Consider the following 12,008-nt stretch of genomic DNA (forward strand, 5'->3'; position numbering starts at 1 on the left):
TGCAAAAGTCTCTAAGACTTGGCTGACATGTTCACACTGAAGACTAACATAAAAACAAAATGAAGACAGAAACCACTAATTATTAAGACAAATGATTGTATTTTTTGTTTCTGTTATTGTATCTAGAGGTCTGAGCTAAATGTTGTAAGAGCTAAAGCAGTCAGATCACAGGTTTACACAGAAATTAATTTGAAAGGGAGCAAGATTGTGAACTTGCCATTTTTGGTGTGACTGTTTTAGTGAGATTCAGAACATTTTGTGTCACAATAACTAAATTTGATAGAAAGTACAAAAAGTTACTTTATCCTAGATGATTCATACATATGTATTCCATGTTTTTAATGTGGATTACTTTGATACTTACATGATCAGGACAGTTCATTGATGTATGCAAATACAGCATTGGCATAAAGTCTTTCCCTGCCCACAAAATCTATTTCTGGGGAACTTTGCTAGATACAGATATGAAATTTGTTGCTAGATACATCTATGAAATTTGTTGCAATGTACAGTGTTTGTAGTGTTGTCTTGTTTCTTCCTGTCTGGTTTAATGCCCCATAATCAACTTATTTGCACTCCGTACAGTACCTGCAGGAGTATTCGCTCATAATAAGAAGTCGCGATCGGTGTAGATTCCAGTGATTGCTTTTGTTTCTTCATGAGTCATCTGACTGGTTTTGAGCGGTCCACAAAGACCTCCTCACCTGCGGCAACCACTTCATCTCAGAGTAGCATTGGCATAAGGTCTTTCCTTGCCCACAAAATCTATTTCTGAGGAACTATGCTAGATACAGCAATAAAATTTGTTTCAAATGGCAGCTCAGCTCATGGAGTGTTTTACAGATACACATGCATATGTGCTCTGTCTGTTGCCCATAGAGAGTCTAGGCCCTATTCAATTTCTCTCCATGAATTTTCCAATATCTCTTCTGTCAGTGCCTCTACAGCATCTCATATTGGTGCTGTAAGAGTTTTTATAAATCAGGAGCAGGTGAGCTGCACATTATCCTTAACATAACCTCACAAAACAGCCAAAAGAGGTTGTGGCTATGATGTTGGGCTGTCTCTAGTGATCCCTCTGTCTGGGAAGGTTCCATCCGAGAACAGGTGAACAAATAACTTTTGGTGTGACATTGCACCACCTTGCTGAAACACTACCCATTGTTAAAATTCCTGTGACTGAGGTGTTACATACAGTTCCAACACACCCATGTTGCTGTAATGGTAGATTCAATAATAAGGAATGGTCCAATAACTGTTTTGACATTAATCCTACTGTATATTTGTTCTTGGACTGTCCCTTATCTGCTGCACTATGTTACATCGATTCAATGACCCACAGGTCTGGACGTTGTGTCAGTTATTTTTCCAGAGATGTGAAAAGTCACTTCAAACTTTGTTAAGGTAGTCACTGTCTGTATTGATTCGTTCCTGTATGGTCCAGGCCAGATCTTCACAGTGGGGCTTATCAGCTGGCTGCAAAGCTTGCAAGAGTTGTGCTATATATTCATGGAAATGCAGTTGTTGTGTAAAATCTTAACCACAGTGCCCTAAGGGATGCTTGTTTATCAGGAAACATAACATGTTGATTTACGCAGATTGCATTGAAATGCTGTATGTGTGGTATCAATAATGTCCCCACTGACTTCAGGCTGCAATTTGGGACGGCTGCTGAACCGTAATGGCTGACTGGGTTTCATGACACCACCTAGCACATTGCACTTTCTGTTGCATAGGTGACATTTGGACAGCAGCCTTCCTAAATTATGCTACCTGTAACAAGAAAGAGAAAAAAATTACTTGCTGTCAGAGCACATGTAGAAATGTATCTATAAAAATGTAATGAGTTAAGCTACCATTTGCAATGAACTGCAGGGCTGTACCTAGCATAATTCGTTAGAAACAAATTTATGTAATCAGAGAAATGCTTCATGCTCACCATGAACATTATTTTATGTTTTAATATGAATATGAATGACACCTTTTTGGAGCAATGATTCAAAATTACATCCTTCTTATGATAAAATCCAGAATATCTACGAGTTATTCACTAAAAGTGCCTTCACCTTCAGTCATATACTAATTTCTGTTGTACCCAATTTAGATCACAAAAGTTATTTATTAACACTTTGTTGAATCTGCTGAAACACAGAATAAATTATGCATGTTTCATATAAGTTATCTACCAATCCTGTGAGTTTCCAGGACTGTAAGTGAAAACAACCAGAAGTAACACAACTTGAAATACAGTACTGGGCACCACTCATAGCTGAGGCTGAAATCAATCCCTTGGCTGATATGGTATCACAGTCCACTGAAGTAGACCTTAGCAGTGGAAGGCAGATCCCACTACACTCACATCCTAAGCAAGCTAAGTTGTCATGAACAGATAACACAAGTAGTTCAAAGAATATCTAGAGAGAATCGGTTTAGTATGAATTCATTGTCAATACTTCAGGTAGCTGTGGAGTAGAACACATTAGATATCAAACAAAAGTCTGGGTCTGTAACCACTTGAACTCAAATCAGCCAGCTGACTGGCTACGTGGCCAGCTGGACAAAGGTGTTGTGGTGCTCACAACTTGCAACAACCACACCATTCATAGCTGAAATAAGTCATCTCATTAGCATGGTGTCACCCATTGATATTTTCATGGGACTGCAAGATCCCTAGCATGTAGGTGCAAAATTATTTAGATGATGCAAAGGAGGGTGATTTGCTGCCTGTGGGCTGTTGCTGGATGAGGTCCTGGTGGGCACTTCTGGTATGTCGATGCTCTGGTCCAGTGGAGAAGGTGAAGAAGCAGAAACTGGCTACTCAGACTGAGGTGCCAGAAGTATCTCATTCTATCAGTGGGGCTGTGAGGGCCTCCTTTGCTATAAACAAAGGAGTTTGAAAGACCAAATGCCCTTCATTCCTGTTGAGATGCTGAAAATAATGGCACAGGGCCACCACTGCTGCAGTAGCCCCTCAGATGCAACTATAGTGGCAGTGGTAATATTGTGTGTGTGAGTTGTGCTTGTGTGAATGTGTGTGTATTTTCAACTTCAGAAGAAAGCTTAGTGTACAGCAGTCTTTTCATTGTGCCTATCTGTGACTCAGTGTTTTCTCTATATGGTGAATAGCAATCTATCTATCTAAACTTTCCAATGTTTAAAATAAAATATGGAAATACGCGATACCTGAAAGATTGTAAAAACATCACAAAAAGAAGTAAAATGAAAAAGTAATGACAAGACCATAAAAAGTGGAAATGATGGCTCCAGTCCCATGAGGAGAGATGTAAGTTTCCAAAACCAATGGCAACCAAGACTGATACTTTGTTTAAAAAATGCTAACTGTAGGCAAGTAGCAAAATGATAGCATAATACCAGTTTCCACAATACCACTAATAACAGAGAGTAGCACGTAAAACATAGGTTACTGGTGCACATAATACAAATGGTAAGGAACTGATGGTGAAGAAAGTTTTTTAAGCTATGACAGTGAAAATGGGGGTGACCCAAATTTCCATACAAATGGTTTCGAAAAAACACAGCTGCAGTTCCAGGAGGAACAGCAACACTAGAATCATCCACAACAAATGTAGTAGCAACTAGAATGATAATCTAAGGAATCATTATGTGCCTATCCAGCAAGTAAATTCCAAAGGAAGAAAAAAACTTAAAAGAAAATAACCCTGCTGTGGGAGAGGCTGAAATGAAGCCCACATGTATGGCATTAAGGAAAATAAAATTTTCTTTGGAAAATAAAATTTCCTTTGCAATCCATGCATAATTCAACCCTCCTTTTGGGACTGTCCAAATATTTAGAAACTTAGTCTCCAAAACTTTCAGACATTAACATCAACTCAAAACTCCACTGGGACTATATCAGCCAAGTTTGTGAAAAGATAGCCCCAGATATTTTACCTCATATAGCAATGAAGAAATATGGTGAATAGTGATTATCTTATGTGCCACACTAATATATAATGTATATAAAGATAAATGTAAAATCTATTCATTTGCACTTTGTATGAGTTTCATTACACTAAACTTTTTGTGGATTTTTGTTTTGCATCATGCAGTATTGTTAACTGAAATTGTTACATTTGTTATTTTTACTGAATAGTGAGGCAATAGCCAATGACAATTTTTAAACAAGAGAAATATTGGCTAGTTGTAAATTTATTTTAAATGTACTTAAATATCTTAGGACATGTTTTAATTGACATTTTGTAAGTAAGTAATAGTTTTACATATTACTTATTGTTAATTACTATTACTTTCTTACATTTTATGTTGACAGGTTGACGCCATCATATCTGGTTATTCTGTTATTTGAAATTTGTGTCTTACCTTACATAGGTAATGGACCATTCTGGAAAACCAGTGTTATTAAAGAGCAAAATCGCTGTAATGCATACTGGTGGGCTAATATACTATACATAAACAACTATCTAGATATAAAAAATCTGGTAAGAGAACCATCTACATTGCTATTAATTATGCTTTTCTCCCAGTCTATCACTTTATATGCCTGTGTTATGATTTGTTATATCTTCCTTTCCAGCAACATTTTCTTTTTTGTCTTTTCTTGAACTTTAGTACATTCATGTTACAATCAACTATTAGTTCTACTTGATATCTGTATTGTTGTTGCTGCTGCTGCTGCTGCTACTGCTGCTGTTTGCTATCTGCATTTTCATCAGTTCAGTGCTGAAGATATCTTTGTAATGTGATGTGATGAAAACCAGAGAGATATATTCTACACAAACTATAGAGCTAAGTTTTTGAGTTGAGCACATACGACAGTGTAAGAATGTTTTATCAGAAAAGTAGATAAAGCATAGTTGGCTATACAAAAATGAAGCACTTTCTTGTCTGTACACACTTAACAACAGTTCTAGAAAGAAGCATTATGGATAAACAGTCATGTCTGAAAAATAGTATCTGTTTTCAATTTATGTGTGAGCTTCCTTATACAGACATCTATTATGGAAGCTTACAGAATGTTGCAGTTAGATTTTTGTGTAGATTTTATTCAAGTAACTACTGTGGTTTTACCTATCAAACAATGTAAGACATATTTCACACCTACTTTGTAACAGGGTTTCCTGGCCTTCTATCCACCACAGTGAATGAGAATAATTTTGCCATGGCTCTAGCTATTGTAGGGGATGATTACGAAATTTTGTTGGATGCTATGGCAGAGATGTTGAGCATTCCCGACAGCAGTATATACAGTGTTTTACTTAATTACTTGCATTCATGACATGCCTATTCACAATAAAACTTGAAGTGACTAATCCAAGAAGGAAACCAAATGCAATAGTAGACATGTCGGGGGCTTCAGTAACTTGCAGCACAGCATGATTAGGAAACTAAAAAAAAAGTCTTGTAGCTTTTTCCTCTTTCCTGTTTGATACAAAAACCACCATTACAAATAATTAAAATAATCACGGCGGCCAGTTTTATGGACAATACGTTGTTCTGAAGGCAATATTGGAGTATTGGCACAGATTCTATGATTGTTGTGCCATACATATCAGAGGATAAAGAGACCATGTTAAGCTAGATCTTGCTTAAATTGTCATGGGAAAAAATTTCCTCATTCTTTACTAACTCACCTTCAGTTTTAACATAATTTTTTTAATATTAAAAAGTCCAATTCCTCCCATTTTTACAGATATTATTGAGTCATCTCTTAAACTGTTGTTCTTATAAAGTACCTCTTTGTCTGTCTATACATTACTGAAGCAGAAATATTTTTTTACTTCTATATAAGTACATCATTTATTTTGTGTGATTCACTACTTTTAGTCAGATTTTTTCCATATTTTATGAATAATCTCAAAATGTTTCATTTTGCACACACTGCACTATACTATTGATAGTGGTTGTAAAAATGTACATTATACTAAATTGTCAGTTTTATTCATTGTTCTCTTTCGTGTGATTTTCTAAATATTATATCCATTCTGCAATATGTTTTTGTTAGTTATTGACCTTGTCTGCATGGTATATAGTCACTGCAAAGAAACTTCTAAAAACAATGGCAACAAGACAACAGGTTTAAAACACACCATAGGGCTAAAGATACAGATATGCTATATTAAACATATATGGCTGTCAAAATAGCATTTTGTGAAGCTTTCAATGACTGTTGTAGCAGAAACTTATTAAAAGACTTCTCACAGAATTCAATGAAATTTGTCCCCTTTACAAAGTAAGTTCCAAAAGGACTGCCCCAGTTTAATTTTTACACCACTGTAAAATGAGTAGGGTATACTGAAAACACTAAAATTGAACAAGGCCCCAGGACCCAATGAAACTGTTCAGAGATTCTTTGCAGAATGGACAGTTGGGTTACTGACCCTCTCAACCACAACATGCTGTAGATTATGTGATGAACAAACTTTGCTCAATTATTGGCAGAGGGCACAGGTCACACCCATAAACAATAAGGATAACAGACATGATCCACAAACTGGTGCCCAGTATTACTGTCACCCATCTGGTGTTTAAGCTTAGAGCACATTTTGATCTCAAGTATAATGAGATATCTCTGACAGAGTGACCTCTATTGGAACCAGCACGGGTTCCATTAATATCAATCAAGCGAAACTCAACTCTTGCTTTTCTCACAAGACACCCTGAAAGGCATGGGTCAAGACTGTCCTGTAGATACAGTATTTCTTGACTTCTGAAAGGGATTTGAATCAAGAAGCAATAATTAATTAAGTATGATAATATGGGGGGGGGGGGGGGATGACATAACACATTGTCTTGAATGAAAAGTCATTGAGAAAGCAGAAGTAGCTTCAGAAGTGCCCCACAGAAGTGTGTTGGAGCCCTTGACTCATGATGTATGTTAATAATCTGGGAGACAGTATTAATATTAACTTCATCTTTTTGCAGGTGACACAGTTATATGTAACAAAATACTCTAAAACACTGCACAAATATTCAGTCACATCTTCCTGTACACATTTAAAGATCAACATCAATTAATAACAACTGGACTCAGTCAACTAAATCAAAGACTTGGTAGTAATAATTTGTGGTGACATGATATGGAATAATTACATAGGCACAGTTGAAGGTAAATCAGAAGGCAGACTTTGATTTATTTGTAGGCTACTGTGAAAATACAGTCAGTGTGCAAAGGAGACTGCTTACTGAACACTCCTGTGATCAACCCTAGAATATTGATCAACCAAATAGGACTTACCATAGGGCACATTGGATGTACACAAAGAAGGGGAAGCACAAATAATCAAATGTTTGTTTGACACACAGAAGTGCTAAAAAACTGAAACATCAGATACTTGAAGACTGACGTAAAATATCATATGAAAGCCTACGCAGAATGTTTCGAGAACCACTATTAAGTGAGGAAGCTAGAAGTACTCTGTGCCCCCTATGTAATGCTTCTGTGGGGACTGCAAAGATAAGGTTATGTTAATAACAGCACACATGAGCATTTAAGCAGTCATTCTACTTATACTTCATATGTCAGTGGAACAGGAATAAACTGTAATACATGGCACTGCAGAAGTACCCTGTGGAATGCACATCAGTTGATTTCCTGAGTGGCTGTAGATGTAAATAAGGATGCTTTCTCAAAGTATTGTATGTAATAGGGTATTTTCTAATAACATATGTAATTACTTGTAGCTGTGTTACGGATCACAGCCCCAAGGTATTTCAGGAGAGTGCAGTGTGTTTCAAGTGGTATTTTAGAACTGACATTGACTACTAAGATGAAGTTTTTGCTGTAAATTTAATCAACAAGTTATAGTATACAAATATAATGTATGAATGAAATTAGCTTCAAAGTTAACATCTTTAATGTAGTGACAATATTCCATGAGTACCTACACTATATAATATTCCACTAAAAATGATACTATAACTGAAATTCAAATTTAATAATTCTGTATTTTGTTTCTGTTGAACATTGAACTATACAGAAACTTCATAAAAAGTAGTAGCACTATGTGAAACAGCAGATATTTAACTTTTAATTATTAACTTGACAATAGGGTTACCATAACCATACTGCTGTAAATAGAAAACCTATAAATTCTGGTATGTATGATCTCTTCCACGCACTCCAGTATGTGATAAAGATAATTTCTGTGCATTGTGGCACTTCAGTTTAATAAAACAATATTTTCTCTTTACATGTAACCCAAGTATAAACATCGAACTGTTGCAGACTGAATTATTCAACTTCAGGAAGAAATCAACTAATTCAGCATACACTGATGCCATACAACATACAGCATAAAAACAATGAAATTATTGCATGACATTGTTTCTGTTTTCACTTGTTCAGACTTATAATTAAAAATAATTGTGTTTGAAAACATTGCTAAATAAATGCATTTTACAAGTCATCTGGGAAGGATCATTACATGAACTATTTCCAAAAATGATTTTCTGTAGTGTAAGATTTACAAGGGATTCTGGGTACGGGTCATAATATACATAATAAACAGTTCCCAAGTTTTCTATATACGCATGTATTTTACCATAGACTGATACACATGAACACTGCATTAAGTACAAAGGCAGACTGAATTAAACATGGCGGCTCATCAGAGCAGTTAATGTTCCGAAGATTGTAATTTGTGTGGTCTATGTGACCTATCGAAGCCACACAGCCCCAACCCCTGCAGTATGGAGTACAGCCTTTGAGCCCTGAAGGGGAGTCGTGTGGGTGTCAGCGCCGGCATGAGTGGTGTGAAGCGGCAGGCGCATGACCGGAAGCTCCATCTCCATCGGATCAGCATGCAAAGGTGTGGCGGGCAGCTGCCGGTCCAACTTGTAATCCGAAAACCAGCAGGGGGGAATGATGCGTCAGCCAACTTGGGAGTAGCGGTATGGGAGAGGAGGCGGCATGTGAGTGTGCCTTCCCCGAATACATACTGAGCTGTCCGAAGAAATGAAAGCTTGAACACATGACAGGTCACACTCTTGTGGAAGGGACAAGCTGTGCACTGTCATGACATTGAGTTCCTTGGTGAGGGTTGGGTCTGTGCTGTTGGTGAGCAGTACAAGCACACGATGATCTAACACCATAATCAAAATGTCGTCGACGCGGTCAGGTGATATGTTGCAGTGCAAAATGAAGGACGGGACATCTGCGTCTCTAGTACCTGAAATGTGTTCAAAACCTGTGAATGGGGATGATGATGACATGCATGAGGAACCCGCAAACTGCAGTGGTGACTCTTTGGATGGAGAAAACCCAACCGTAGGTTGAACAGACTCATTAGCGGATTCGTCAAAAGGACATGTGCTCAGGCAGTCCAACTACGTAGTTTTGCTTCTCCGGAGTAATTCGAAGGGACCAAGGTAAGGGGGTTGTAAGGGTTGTCTGACAGAGTCATCCCTGAGCATGACGTGTGAGCAAGTGCTGAGTGCAGTCAGCACATACGTGTCAGGTGGGGAATGGCTGACAGGTGGGTGTAGCTGGGTATTTCTAAACTGTGCACGCATCATTCTGATAAAGCTTGGGAAAGAGGGGGAATCCCCTGAACCTAGGGGGAGAATTAATTCCCCAGGTAAAACCGGGTTTTTGCCGAAAACGAATTCTGAAATCATCCCATGTAAATCTGGTTTAACTGTAGGACATAGGCCTAGTAACACCCAAGGAAGTGCCTTGGCCCAGAAACAGTCATGTCACATGAGTGCAGTTTTAAGGTTGCGGTGCCATCGTTCCACCAACCCCTTGCTTTGCGGGTGGTAGGCTGTCATATGGATCTTTTTAATACCGCAAAGATTACAGAGAATCATAAAAAGAGCAGATTCGAATTGTCGACCCTGGTCAGTTGAGATGGTGGACGGGCAGCCGAACCTAGTGATTCAAGAAGAAATGAATCTTTTGGCCGCAGTTTCTGCTGTGATATTTGTTAAGGGGACAGCTTCCACCCAACGAGACATTCAGTCTACTGTGGACAGGATATACCTGTGGCCCTCCGACAGAGGCAGGGACCAATAAGGTAGATATCTACATGACGGAAAAGTCCCTTAGAGATGTCAAACTTGCCGAGTGGTGGAGAGGTGTGACGTCCTATTTTGTTTCATTGACAGGAAATGCAGCAGTGTGCTCATGTTTGACAGTCCTGTTTCACATCTTTCCACACAAAATGCTCGGTGACGAGGCAAATGGTGGCTCAGATGCCAGGGTGGGTGAGATTATGCAGGGCATCGAAAACCTGTTGGTGCAGCGTGGGCAGGAGCAAAGGCCAGGGAACTTAGCCTCGGTAAACACGAGCAAAGACTGCGGGTCCATGAGCAGATCTTGAGTGTCCTCGTCCGAAGCCTGTAGAGTGGCGAGGTTGGATAAATCTACGATACTTGAAACGGCATTTATCCATGAGAGGAAATCAGTGGGGACGTTCTCCGTGCCTTTGATGTAGTGTACGTATGTAGTAAATTGGGAGACCAAGTCGAAGTGGCGGAAGCATGGGGGGGGGGGGGGGGGTGAAGGATCCTCTGGTGGGTCGCAGAAGGCGTCCACCAGCAGTTTGTGATCAGTAAGAATGAAGAAAGGATGGCCCTCGATGTGAGTGCGGAAATGTTTGACAGCCTCACACATCAACAGAAGCTCTCTATCAAAAGCGGAGTATTTCTTCTGTGCTGTAGACTGTTTTTTGGAGAAGAAATGAAGTGGTGAAATTGTGTCGCCTTTGCTCTGTTGTAATACTGCCCCGTCCATAGTGATGAACAGATTGGCAGACAGATTAGGGTGGAAGAGTACAACTTCATCAGCTAAAGCTGTTTTAAGAGCCCTGAAAGCCTCTAGCATGGGTTCAGTCCAATGGACTGGTTTAACGACCGAAGTTTGTTTGCCGGAGAGCGAGTCCATCAGTGGGGCCTGCACGGCAGCAGCAGAAGGTAGATGACGGTAGTAGTAATTTATAGTACCTAGGAAACATCTGAGTTCTTCGTACATAGCCGGGGGTGGCAATGACGTGATAGACTGCATGCGGGATTTGGGAGGCTGTATTCCATCTGCAGAGACAGTATAACCCAGAAATGTCACAGATGAGTGATACAATTGGAATTTATCTTTGTTGAACTCAACACCGTTGGATGCCAAAGTCTGGAGGACGTGAGATAAATGATCTTCATGGTCTTCAGTCGATTTGCTGAAAATGAGTACGTCATCCAGGTATGTGAAGCAGAACTCGAATCATCGTAAGATTGAGCCAAAGAATCGTTGCCACTTTTTTGCCGCATTCTTTAAACCAAATGGCATGAAGTAGTACTGGAACAAACCGAGCAGCGTGATGATCGCAGTCTTTGGAATGTCTTCCGGCGTTATGGGAATCTGGTAATAAGCACATTTGCAGTCAATGACACTGAATATTGTGGCGCCGATAACGTATGAGTAAAATCATTTATATTTGGCACGGGGTAATTGTCCATGACAGAATTTAAACGTCTGTAATCACCACACATTCAAAAAGAACCGTTGTGTTTGGTGATAAGTGAATTAGTGAAGACCAATTGCTGTCCGATAGCTGTGGGATGCCTGCCTCCAGAAGTTTGTTAATTTGCTGCCGGGCCGCGTGCAACTTAATGGGGTTGAGATGTCTAACCATGTGTCTAATAGGAGGGCCAGCAGTCATAATTATCTTGTGTTCCATTCCATCAGTGACGGAAGAGACTGAGAACTGCACATGAGGCTGAGTAATGTTCTAACGTGGAGTTTTGGGACGAGTGGGGCGCGATGAGGCATAGCCACTAGAGTGATTGGGAAAAGGCAGTCTGAAAGTAACATGCCTATTACGCAAGTGCGGTGTGCGCTTGTTTGTAGAGGTCGGCTGTGCGCACAGCATGGAGCGAAATGGGGCACGCAGCGACTGTCTGTTGTTAACTTTGTCTTGGGCAACCAGCGTGGGTGAGAGAGGTGCTGGCGTAGCACAAGGGACGACGATGGCCGCCAAGTTGATTGGCTGGTGCACAGGAGAGGGGGAATGTTTATCAACAAGCGGGGCAGCTGCATG

General features: G+C 39.6%; 1 protein-coding gene across 1 annotated transcript in view; it reads left to right on the forward strand.

Moving 5' to 3' along the window:
• LOC126162355 (nose resistant to fluoxetine protein 6-like) overlaps nucleotides 1-12,008 on the forward strand; it is a 170,557-nt gene that overhangs the window by 102,727 nt on the left and 55,822 nt on the right. The window contains exon 8 of the mRNA XM_049918809.1: nucleotides 4,292-4,460. Coding sequence (XP_049774766.1) covers nucleotides 4,292-4,460 — 169 coding nt within the window. The remainder of the gene's footprint in view (nucleotides 1-4,291; nucleotides 4,461-12,008) is intronic.

The sequence above is a fragment of the Schistocerca cancellata genome, chromosome 2, assembly GCF_023864275.1.
Source record: "Schistocerca cancellata isolate TAMUIC-IGC-003103 chromosome 2, iqSchCanc2.1, whole genome shotgun sequence".
NCBI classification, from domain to species: Eukaryota; Metazoa; Arthropoda; class Insecta; order Orthoptera; family Acrididae; genus Schistocerca; species Schistocerca cancellata.